Genomic DNA, 12,640 nt, shown 5'->3' with positions numbered 1-12,640 from the left:
GAATTTACCCAAGTAACATTCATAAAGAAATAAAACTTAAAAGGGACAGTCAATTCAAAATTGAACTCATGATTCAGATAGGGCATGCAATTTTAAACAACTTTCCAATGAAAAGGGACATAAAACCCAATTTTTTTGCTTTCATGATTCAGACAGAGGATGTGATTTTAAACATCTTTCAATCTACTTCAATGGTATATTTTGTTTAGTTCTCTTGATATCCTTTGTTGAAAAGGATACCTAGGTAGAATCAGCTGCTGCTGATTGGTGGCTCATGTTATTGGCTCACCCATATTCAGCTAGCTCCCAATAGTGCATTGCTGCTTTGTCAACAAAGGATACCAAGAGAATGAAGTAAATTGGAAAATCTGTTTAAAATTGTATTCTCCATCTGAAACATAAAAAAACCAGGTTTCATGTGCCTTTAATCTCAGATTTGCTTTGTTCTATTGGTATTCATTGTTGAACAAAAAACCTAGGTATGCTCCTATGCTAATTTCTAAGACCATAAAGGCCGCCTCTTTTTTGAGTTTTCGCAGCAAGATAACGCTAGTTCATGTGCGTTATATAAATAACATTGTGCACACTCCTGTGAAGGTATTTAGGCTTCAGCATTGATTGGCTAAAATGCATGCCAGTCAAAAGAATTGAGATAAGAAGCTAGTCTGTACTGTACAGGCTTAGATACAAGGAAATCACAGAGGTAAAAAGTATATTAATGTTAAATAATTCTGCACTATATGCAGAATTATATAACATTATCTTAACAGCAGCTTTACAAATTAAAAGCATTGTGAATTTTTATCGAAAAGTTGGACTCCGCTCCAGGCTCTACTGAGCAGGTCATGATTTTCAAAAGCACTTTGCGGGTGCGTTTAGTCACAGCGTGCCCGATCGCGCCATTGGCCTGAATTTAACTTACTCCCACTCTGGTAGCATGCTAGATTCAGTCCAATGGCACGATCAGCACGCTTTGACTCGACAGTGCTCCCCTGCAAAGCGTTTTTGAAAACCAAGATCCGCTCAGTAGAGCCTGGAGCGGAGTCCAACTTTGTAATAAAAAAATCTTGCAATGGTTTTCATTTATAAATCTGCCACTAAGATAATGTTATATAATTCTGTAAGTTTACTGTCCCTTTAATAAAACCATGTTGGTACTGCAAAACTGGGGAATGGGTAATAGAAGGGATTATCTATCTTTAGAATCAATACAAATTCTGGAGTAGACTGCCCCTTTAATGCTTCCAGCTCTGTTATTACTTGCTAATGCCTTCATTCTAAAATGAAGGCATTAGAAGCTTTTTTACACACCTACGCTTGTACATTTGTCACCTAGGTTTGTACATTTGTGCACCCTACAGTGTGCGTAGAGGGCGCAGAATGAAACCGTGAATTGTGTACTTCCAAAACTATCAACACAATAATGTATTGCAAAGTAAACAATTTCATATAGATTTAACCAGTATTACTAACTACACAACACGTTGGTGCAAAAAACATGAATGTTTTATTTAGCAGAGTGGCGATATAGCTAATTACTGAATTATGACAGTCGTTTTCTGTAACCTTGCTATGACCTGATACAATCTCTGCAGGATTCACTCTAACTCAGAGTATTCTGATCATATCAGCGTGTACAACTGCTGCAAGTTACAGCACCAAAATTATAATGAAAAATACAATTCTTTATATTATTAAAGGGACACTGAACCCAATTTTTTCCTATTGTGATTCAGATAGAGCATGCAATTTTAAGCAACTTTGTAATTTACTCCTATTATCAATTTCTTTGTTCTCTTGCTATCTTTATTTGAAAAAGGCATCTAAGCTTTTTTTGTTTCAGACTATGAACAGCACTTTTTTTAATTCTTGGATGAATTTATCCACCAATCAGCAAGAACAACCCAGGTTGTTTACCAAAAATGGGCCGGCATCTAAACTTACATTCTTGCATTTCAAATAAAGATAGCAAGAGAAGAAAGAAAATTTGATAATAGGAGTAAATTAGAAAGTTGCTTAAAATTGCATGCTCTATCTGAATCACAAAAGAAAAAATGTGGGTTCAGTGTCCCTTTAAAGTGCTGAGCACAGCTACAATAGATCCTTCTCACTATGCTATAATAGTCCTTCCTGTGTCATCGGCTCTCTGCAAAGTTGTTCTCTTATTTCAACAGATTAAAGGACCAGTGAGTGCAGTAGATTTGCATAATCCAATGCATGATATAGACAATGCAATAGCACTTAGTCTGAACTTCAAATGAGTAGATTTTATTTCACTCCTCCTGTATCATGTGACAGCCATCAGCCAATCACAAATGCATATACGTATATTCTGTAAATTCTTGCACACGCTCAGTAGAAGCTGGTAATTCAAGAAGTGCACATTTTGTTAATGGAAGTAAAGTGGAAAGATGTTTAAATTGCTGTCCTATCTGAATCATGGAAGTTTAATTTTAACTTGAGTGTCCCTTTAAAGGTGCCAAATGTTGAATCTACACCTATTCATCCTGAGCGCCACCATCTAGGTTAAGCACTCACATCCTGTGACAGAAGCAACACGCATTTACAAATTTGTGATGTTGCCAGCTTTTTCATTTTCTTGGCGTTAGTATGCACGATACAGTGCAAGATGCTTCACATTTAGCAGTTTAACGTTACAAAAATATTTTTAAAAAGTACCCAGGAACAATACAGAGGAATTCAGCCACTGCTCTGTATCATGCGCATTAACCTGAAACACATCATGCAGTTTTTAAAAAATACAGCAATGTCACAAATCTGTAAATGTTTGCGGCTTCTGTCACAGGCTGTGAGAATATCTGTGCTCCAAGAAGGCGGCGCCCAATATGAGGGGGTGGGGCTACGGTATCTGACAACTTTAAGATGTTAATCAGAAGAATGGCTTTGAAGAGAGCTACATAAGTGGGAAAAGTATAGCATAGTGAGTACTATCCATTTTATTGTAATTGTGTTAAACAGTTTAATGTTCCTTTAATTCACAAGAGCATGTCATTTTTTCCATTAGTGACCCTTGTTAAATAAGAGTTTATTCCCTCAAAGTGGTTGCACATGGTTAATAAAACCTTGCTTGGGAAATGCAACACATTGCTGTTGAGCAGTCAATGATCCAATTAGAGGTATAAATATGTATCCTCATGGATTGCAGTGTATTGTGGCTATCAAGCAAGACTTAACTATGTGTTTAATCCTTTCAAAGGGATTTAACAGTTTTCAAGGGACACTAGTTCTAAAATAACATGCGCTAATAAACTAGCGCCTTTTGAGATTTTTTTTGGTCAAAAATAACAAAGGAATGAACATGACTGAAGCTTGTTACAGGCAATACAATCTGTCTAGATTTTACAGAAATCAGTTTATCAGTCTTGAAGTTGCTCAAACACTGTAAAGTGTAAACGTCAAACAGCAGCACTGAGAATCCATCTTACTGACCCCACTTCATTGCAACGACTGAGGCAGAGCTGTGTCCATCAGAAGCCACTCCCCCCCCTAAATCAGCCAATGGGCATCGAAGAGATGTTCCGACAACTTTTGTCCACTGGCAGAATAAAGATCAAGTCACTGCTGAGCAGACAGACTAATACGGTCTGCACTTGTTATATTGTCTACCCATTCCCATAAACAGATGTATACAGGACACACCTAGTGCATCTGGTGCCTTACCAGGGGATGTATTGCTCTAACACAGCAAGTACTGGAGTGGATTATTTTATTTTCATAGAAAAAAAATATATTCCACTCATCGAAACCTAAACAAAAAGAGTAAAAAAAAAAAAAATTATATATAACCCATTAATATTTCACTGCAAAGGACAGTGTTGAGAAAACCAATAAGTTACACGTAAGTACATTAAACAAAACAGTGTCCCGCTTCTCTCGGATGTGCGCACATCTGCAGTCTATTGCTGCTCCGCAGGAACTAGGGATAAACCAAAATCTAATTCTTAAAAAGTAAAAGCCAAAACCAGGGTGAGGGGTCAGTCTGCTTGCTGGCTCCCTGGGGTGGGGGGGCAGTTCATGTGCAAGGTTAAAGGTCAGTCCGTGCACTAGCAGCATTAGGGGCATATTTAGGCATCAACTCATTGATCTTGCGGATGAAGTCGGACTTCTCGGCACAGCCTTTGCACGTCTCCCCCCAGTCATCCAAGATCTTCTTTAGTTCCTTGACCCTCAGTTTCTTTAGCTCTACTGTGCTCAGGTCAATCTGTTTGTCTGGAGAGAAACAGAAGCTATACTTAGTCTGTGCACATGCAACCAATGGCTGGCGCGCATGCCCTTCCCTTGCAACACACACTCACCATATTTCAGCTCGCAGATCTGCCCATCTTTCTTCTTTAGTTTCTCACAAATCTTTTCAGCTGGGATATGGTGACTAAGTGGCTTGGAGACTTCATTGGTGATCTTAGTGGCAGCATCAGTAGTGGCTCCGATGTAATAACACTAAGGAAAGAGAGAAAGAATACAAACAGTGTTTTAAAAAAAAAAAAAAAAAAAAAAAAAAAAAAAATGGTTGTCGCCCCCTGCTAAACACTTTCTAATGGCAGGTAGTGTAGAGCAGGAAGTGGTGATAATACTTTGATTGCTCAGCCCACTTAAAGGGATATAAACCCAAATTGTTTTGTTTCATGATACAAATTTTTACAATTTACTTCTATTATCATTTTTTTTCTCTCCTTATTATCCTTTGTTTAAAAGCAGGAAGGTAAGCTCAGGAGTGTGCATGTGTCTGCAGCACTATGTGGCAGCACTTTTGCAACAATGTTATACATTAGCAATAGCACTAGATAGCAACACAATTTCCTGTCACGTAGTGCTCCAGACGCGTACACTACCTACCTAGATATCTCTTCAACAAAGAAAAACATGGGAATAATGCAATTTTGTTAAGACAAGTATATTTAAAAAAAAAAAAAAAAAAAAAAAAAAAAAATTTAAATTGTATTCTCTATCTGAATGATAAAGAAAAAATGTTGGTCTTGTGTCCCTTTAAAGGGACATTCCAGTCAAAATTTAAAATGCACAGATTAATTACATCTTTGAACATATTTGCAATATACATGTATTGGCAAAAATGCTTCTAGTTAAAGTTATCACTATTTTCTCTGCATGTGAAGCATAACTAGATATTTTCAGTGCACAAGCATTTTAAATACTGCAGCTGCACAGATCACAAGTGGGGCTTATATCATGTCACCAATTAACAAAGTGAGTCGAAACCAGTTGGTACAAGCACTTTAGGCTCTCTGAGCAAGTGCTGTGTATAAAATGCTGGTGCACGGTGCATACTTAAATACACTTTTGAACACCTATAGCTTTTATTAGAAGCATTTTACCAAAACATGTACTGTATATTACAAAAATGCTAATATTTAAAACTGAAATGCATTCATGAAGATTCAAATTTTGGCTGGAATGTCCCTTTAATTTCAGAAATTTTCATTTTAGAAGAGTTTCCTGCTGCTTGTCTGTCATTCTAACTATTGGGTATATATGAAGCACTTTGCTAAACAGCCAATACAGCATGGGGTTAGACGTCAGCTTTCACTTGCAAATGGTGTTCTGCTGGACCAGAGAGCTAGCAATTAGATTAACAAACACCACACTTAAACTTCTACTGAGCATGTGCAAGAGACCACAGAACATATGCATTTGTTGATCATGATATTCTATTGTATTTGTAAGTGCCAAAAACATGTTGAGATCTGTGCATATCCTAAAAGTAGTCTGATCCACCCCCCTTATCAGTGTTTAGCATCAGAAACAAAGGCATTTTATTTCTATTGAGTACACAGCAGCTTATTTGTTTCTAGGCATGCTCCAGCAGATAATGAGTGTTAAAGTCCTGCATTCTACTAAATTAGAGATGGATATAGATACAGCCATAGAAGAAAAATTGTATGGGGGGGGGGGGGTTAGAGCTGTACAATTTGGAAACTTAAAAAAGGGTTAATGGCGAGGCACTGCAGTATAAAATTTGCAGGTAAAGTAATTAAAGTACATATTATATTTTGTCTCTATCCCAACTCATTTTATGTCCCTTTAATAGCTCTGTTCTCTGCCCTTCAATGACTACACAAGCCCCATTGGTTATGACTAATGTCTCTCTAGCTCAGTGCCCAAGACTCATGAAAGCCTAATGCTGTGTGTTATGTTCATACACAGAAACTAAAAGGGACATGAAACCCAAAATATTTATTTCATGATTCAGATAGAGCATACAATGTTAAGCAACTTTCCAATTTACTTCTATTAAGCAATTTTATTAGTTCTCTTGGTATCTTTTGTTGAAAAGCATACCAAGGCTAGACCCAGAAGCTAGCTGCTACTTTGTGGTTGTACATATATGCCTCTTGAAAGTGGATAACTGATGTTCAGCTAGCTCCCAGTAGTACATTGCTGCTCCTTCAACAAAAGGATACCAAGGGAATATGACAAAATTGTTGTGTTCTCCGCTGAAAGTTTTGCTAGCCTGGTGTGGGCAGCTTAATACTTTCTAATATGATATCATTTTTAGCTATCCAAAGCACAAATAAACTGCATAATTTAACAAATGTATTTAATGATAATTTGTGCAACTAAAATTGAACATTTTTTATACTAGCTCATTTTAGCTTAATATTGACTAAAATTTTAGCCGGTGGTCAGTAAAATCAGACGGATGGTGCACCCGCTAAAAAAAAAAAAAAAAGTATTATGGAGGAGACTGAAAAGTTGTTTAAAAATGTATGTTCTATCTGAATAATGAAAGAAAAAATATTGGGTTTCATGTTCCTTTAATCTGTTCTCTGTTACCCTTCTGCCACCAGTAAATTCAAGGCTGTTCTACAACCCAACTATACCGCTAGACAATTAACATTCTCAGAATCTGTCACAGCAGCCTGACATTACAGTAGATGAGGATGAAGGACCTATGATCCGTTAAATTACCAGAACCAAACATGCATTTAGTGCACAGAAAGTAAAGACTAATTCACGTTTTCATTCCTATCTACTAAAGCCTTGCACAAGCATTTGGTAGAGGATAATTAAAGCACAGACAACAACAAAAACAGAAAATTAAAGTAGTAAAAGTCAGAGGAGTCTGCTTTCTTTTTCTTACAGATAGATTTAAAAGGGACACTGAACCCAAATTTTTTCTTTCACGATTCAGATAGAGCATGCAATTTTAAGCAACTTTCTAATTTACTCCTATTATCAATTTGTCTTCATTCTCTTGGTATCATTATTTGAAAAGCAAGAATGCAAGTTTAGAAACTGGCCCATTTTTGGTATACAACCTGTGTTCTTGCTGATTGGTGGATAAATTCACCCACCAATAAACAAGTGCTGTCCAGGGTCTGAACCAAAAATTGGCTGGCTCCTTAGCTTAGATGCCTTCTTTTTCAAATAAAGATAGCAAGAGAACAAAGAAAAATTCATAATAGGAGTAAATTAGAAAGTTGCATAAAATTGCAACTTTAACTTGCATCGTATTAAATGTACTGGAAATTGCTGGTTGGTGTTTATTCTTCAAATTGATAAAGCTGGTTTGGCTCATTGAAACCACCACCCATAATGAAAATGTCAGTATATAAGTATTGGGTTACGTATGCAAAATAATAGAGATGAGAGCAAGTCAGCTTTCTGCAGGCTCAGCCTATTTAACAGGCAAGCTCTTTAGAGCAGTTGGTGATTTCAGTTAACAAAACCAGCGCATTCAAATACATAAAAAAAATAAAACTAAAGAAGCAATGTATCATACATTTTATACTCTGCAGCTGGAACAAAAAGTCACTAAAAAAAAATGTAACAGTGCAGCGTTTACCGTTCCTGTCCAGTTTCATGAAAAGTGTTATCAAGCTAAATCAGTGGATAACAAATATAGTGTAGAGAATGATCTATTACAGTGATGGCTACTATTAACACACCAGATGTTTTGAAACTACATTTCCCATGATGCTCAACTAGATGGAGTGCCTAAGCATCATGGGAAATGTAGTTTCAAAACATCAGGGGTGCCAAAGTTAGCCATCACTGTAATAGATCATTCTCTACACTATATTTATTGTTATCCAGTGACAAGAGTATATTAACCATTTGTAATCAAAAGTTACATTTAAGGATTAAATTAACAGTCAAATAACACAAGAATAATTGATCATATTGATGTAGAAGTTGGAAGTGGGTATTCACATCAGCTTGGGGCGATAGCAGTAGTCTGAAAATGTTGATGTCAAGCTATGTGCTCTTTTTTATTAAAAGGGACAGTAAAGTCAAAATTATAAGTTTCATGATTGAGATAGAGCATGTGATTTAAAAACAGCTTTCCAATTTACTTCTATTAAATTTGCCTTGTTCTATAGCTTTCATTTGTTGAAGATCAAATCTAGGAAGGCTGATAGGATCTCAGGATTGTGCACCTATCTTTAGCAGTCGATGACAGCAGTGTTTGCAAGTATGTATAACATTGTTAAACACATTGTTGCAAACACTGCTGTTAGATGGCTAGACACGTGCACACTCCTGAGCTCACCTAAGATTACTCTTTAATAAACTATATCAAGAGAACTAAGCAAAACTGATAACACACAGCCCTTGATAATAAGTCCTGCTGTGTGTAAGCTCCCTGGTCCATGAAAGCCAGCTGTCCCAGGCAATTATGTACATATTGCCCATTTATGGCCCCCTGGTACATACCAGACGGTTCTCTTTCCCTTTGGCCTCATTGCAGGATTTCAGAAGTTCCTTATCCACAACTGCTGCGGTGAACTCCACATTTCTCTCCTTTAAGGACTGGTAGAAACGATTCAGGAAGGTGACACATACTATGAGAGAACACAGCAAGAAGATAAGTAAAATGTCTACCAAATATGGGAGAAACAATGTAAAAAAATAAATAGCACAGGCACAATTGGGGCACCATATTAAGCCCCAATAACAACCCTATTAGAGTAGTCTATGTCTTCCCTGAGTGTCAGCTTGTCATACCAACCTTCCTTCTGAAACCCCACAGCAGTATGTACACTCCCTGCATGTGTCCCACTTGGGTTTGCATCCTATGTCTTGCACCTGCTTCACAAGCACTGCCACCCTTTTTCTGTTCCATTGAACTGCCCCCCACACTAAGACCACCTCTCCTGCCTCTGCTTCCCCCTGCACTGAGACCACCTCTCCTGCCTCTACCCTCTCCCTGCACTGAGACCACCTCTCCTGCCTCTACCCTCCCCCTGCACTGAGACCACCTCTCCTGCCTCTACCCTCCTCCTGCACCGAGACCACCTCTCCTTCCCCTTGCACTAAAACTACCTCTCCTGCCTCTACCCTCCCCTGCACTGAGACCACCTCTCCTGCCTCTACCACCCCTCCCAAAAAACATAGAATTGCACACACCAAAGACTGATAGTACTTTGTTTAATGACTCCCTTTGTTAGATGTGAAATTCTATATTTTGTTCAACTTTATGGATAGTGCAAGAAACTGTATTTGTGGTTTAGCTGTTCCTCCTAGCTTTATGCACCTCCTCCAATGAAACACTAGTCTCTTCCATCCAGTTACCTCCATAACAGTTTATGTCCCTAAGACTGATCAAGTTCTCTCAGTTCTGTGGTACCTCGCCCCTAGCCATGTTCCACTAGGTCTGCTGTACCTCATCCCCCTGGCCATGTTCCACTAGGTCTGCTGTACCTCATCCCCCTGGCCATGTTCCCCCAAGGTCTGCGGTGCCTCTCCCCCTGGCCATGTTCCCCCAAGGTCTGCGGTGCCTCTCCCCCTGGCCATGTTCCCCCAAGGTCTGCGGTGCCTCTCCCCCTGGCCATGTTCCCCCAAGGTCTGCGGTGCCTCTCCCCCTGGCCATGTTCCCCCAAGGTCTGCGGTGCCTCTCCCCCTGGCCATGTTCCCCCAAGGTCTGCGGTGCCTCTCCCCCTGGCCATGTTCCCCCAAGGTCTGCGGTGCCTCTCCCCCTGGCCATGTTCCCCAAGGTCTGCGGTGCCTCTCCCCCTGGCCATGTTCCCCCAAGGTCTGCTGTGCCTCTCCCTTTGGCCATGTTCCCCAAGGTCTGCTGTGCCTCTCCCTTTGGCCATGATCTCCCAGAATATGTACTTCCTTATCCGAGACAGTTTTTTTCCTAAAAAATCTTCGTGTCTCTCCTGCCTTGGCCATTCCATCACAGATGTGTGTGCCTCGCCCACTAGCCATCACGGAATCTACACTTGCTGTTATGTGCTTCTCCACTTGTCCTTGCTCCTGGGTCTACATATTACCGCCAATTACAAGTGCCTCTCCCACAAAGCTGTCTCTCACCCTCGCAGTCTCCAGGCTTCAGCGCCTGCCCTTCCCCGGGGAACAGAGCAAGTATCCCGGCTACGGTGAGTGCACTTAGAGCCCGCATTCTGACACGTCACGTGCTGCCGGTAGCCCACTCGCACTATACTCGCCGACACACTGTCTCAGCTTCTCCTGGCAACCGCCTCCCACCTCCGCGCACTCCCTATTGGTTGGCTTGGGCAAACCGGCTCCACGCTGTGCTCTCTCATTGGCCAGCTCGCCCTGCCTGTTACACGTCCCGTCCTTTGATTGGCCACTAGGTACGTGCCGGTGATTTCGGATGTGGGATAGTTGTCGCAAGATGATTGGTTCAAACTTGGTGATGACGAATGAGGAAGCAAGTAAATGCCTCAATGGTTACTCGTTTAATATACACAGTGTAACGCGCCATGTTTAGTAAGGGCATTTTTTTTAATTATTTGTCGTCGTCCCCCCAAGCATTTACTTTAAAACTGTAGATTAACCCCCTTGGCACCTAAGACTGGACTACAGCTTGATAGCCATTGCAATACAGTCAAGAAACATTTGCAAAAAAGAAATCTATTTCCTTCTCAAGTCTGAAGGGTGACGTGTTGGGTTATGTAAGAAAGTGAAACCTTATAATATACGAGGTTTGACATCATGCCACACGTTAGACATGGAAGTAAGAGCACACTACAAAATTTTCAGTTTGTCTCTGTTTTTACTATTTATAGGTTTTTGTTTTTTTGAGTGGAAGAAAAACATTTTATTCTGTAAACTACTTACATTTCTCCCAAATTCCATATAAAATCTTGTAATTTATAGCATTTATTTGCCAAAACAGCCGGTCAAAGTAACAAAAAAGATGCTGTGTTTTCAGACCTCGAATAATGCAAACAAAACAAGTTCATATATATATACACTGCTCAAAAAAATAAAGGGAACACTAAAATAACACATCCTAGATCTGAATGAATAAAATATTCTAATTAAATACTTTGTTCTTTACATAGTTGAATGTGCTGACAACAAAATTACACAAAAATTAAAAAATGGAAATCAAAATTTTCAACCCATGGAGGTCTGGATTTGGAGTCACACTCAAAATTAAAGTGGAAAAACACACTACAGGCAGATCCAACTTTGATGTAATGTCCTTAAAACAAGTCAAAATGAGGCTCAGTAGTGTGTGTGGCCTCCACGTGCCTGTATGACCTCCCTACAACGCCTGTGCATGCTCCTGATGAGGTGGCGGATGGTCTCCTGAGGGATCTCCTCCCAGACCTGGACTAAAGCATCCACCAACTCCTGGACAGTCTGTGGTGCAAAGTGAAGTTGGTGGATGGAGCGAGACATGATGTCCCAGATGTGCTCAATTGGATTCAGGTCTGGGGAACGGGAGGGCCAGTCCATAGCATCAATGCCTTCATCTTGCAGGAACTGCTGACACACTCCAGCCACATGAGGTCTAGCATTGTCTTGCATTAGGAGGAACCCAGGGCCAACCGCACCAGCATATGGTCTCACAAGGGGTCTGAGGATCTCATCTTGATACCTAATGGCAGTCAGGCTACCTCTGGCGAGCACATGGAGGGCTGTTCGGCCCCTCAAAGAAATGCCACCCCACACCATTACTGACCCACTGCCAAACTGGCCATGCTGGAGGATGTTGCAGGCAGCAGAACGTTTTCCACGGCGTCTCCAGACTGTCACGTCTGTCAAATGTGCTCAGTGTGCCCCTGCTTTCATCTGTGAAGAGCACAGGGCGCCAGTGGCGAATTTGCCAATCTTGGTGTTCTCTGGCAAATGTCAAACGTCCTGCACGGTGTTGGACTGTAAGCACAACCCCCACCTGTTGATGTTGGGTCCTCATACCACCCTCATGGAGTCTGTTTCTGACCGTTTGAGCAGACACATGCACATTTGTGGCCTGCTGGAGGTCATTTTGCAGGGCTCTGGCAGTGCTCCTCCTGTTCCTCCTTGCACAAAGGCGGAGGTAGCGGTCCTGCTGCTGGGTTGTTGCCCTCCTACGGCCTCCTCCACGTCTCCTGATGTACTGGCCTGTCTCCTGGTAGCGCCTCCATGCTCTGGACACTACGCTGACAGACACAGCAATCCTTCTTGCCACAGCTCGCACTGATGTGCCATCCTGGATGAGCTGCACTACCTGAGCCACTTGTGTGGGTTGTAGACTCCGTCTCATGCTACCACTAGAGTGCAAGCACCACCAGCATTCAAAAGTGACCATAACATCAGCCAGAAAGCATAGGAACTGAGAAGTGGTCTGTGGTCACCACCTGCAGAACCACACCTTATTGGGGGTGTCTTGCTAATTGCCTATAATTTCCACCTGTTGTCT

The 12,640-nt window shown here is 40.7% G+C and overlaps 1 protein-coding gene across 1 annotated transcript; it reads right to left on the bottom strand.

The window, feature by feature from the left end:
- Positions 1-1,488: 1,488 nt before the first annotated feature.
- MANF (mesencephalic astrocyte derived neurotrophic factor) lies at positions 1,489-10,471 on the bottom strand. The gene is made up of 4 exons (XM_053721105.1): positions 10,297-10,471; positions 8,695-8,822; positions 4,317-4,458; positions 1,489-4,230 (listed from the first exon to the last, which is right to left on the bottom strand). Exons 1-4 carry the CDS (start codon positions 10,382-10,384, stop codon positions 4,046-4,048), a joined length of 543 nt encoding a protein of 180 aa, XP_053577080.1. The 5' UTR covers positions 10,385-10,471; the 3' UTR covers positions 1,489-4,045.
- Between the last annotated feature and the right edge of the window lie 2,169 nt (positions 10,472-12,640).

This window comes from Bombina bombina, chromosome 7 (assembly GCF_027579735.1).
Source record: "Bombina bombina isolate aBomBom1 chromosome 7, aBomBom1.pri, whole genome shotgun sequence".
NCBI classification, from domain to species: Eukaryota; Metazoa; Chordata; class Amphibia; order Anura; family Bombinatoridae; genus Bombina; species Bombina bombina.
Note: the sequence above shows the minus strand (reverse complement) of the source record. Positions and strands in the feature narration are given on the sequence as shown.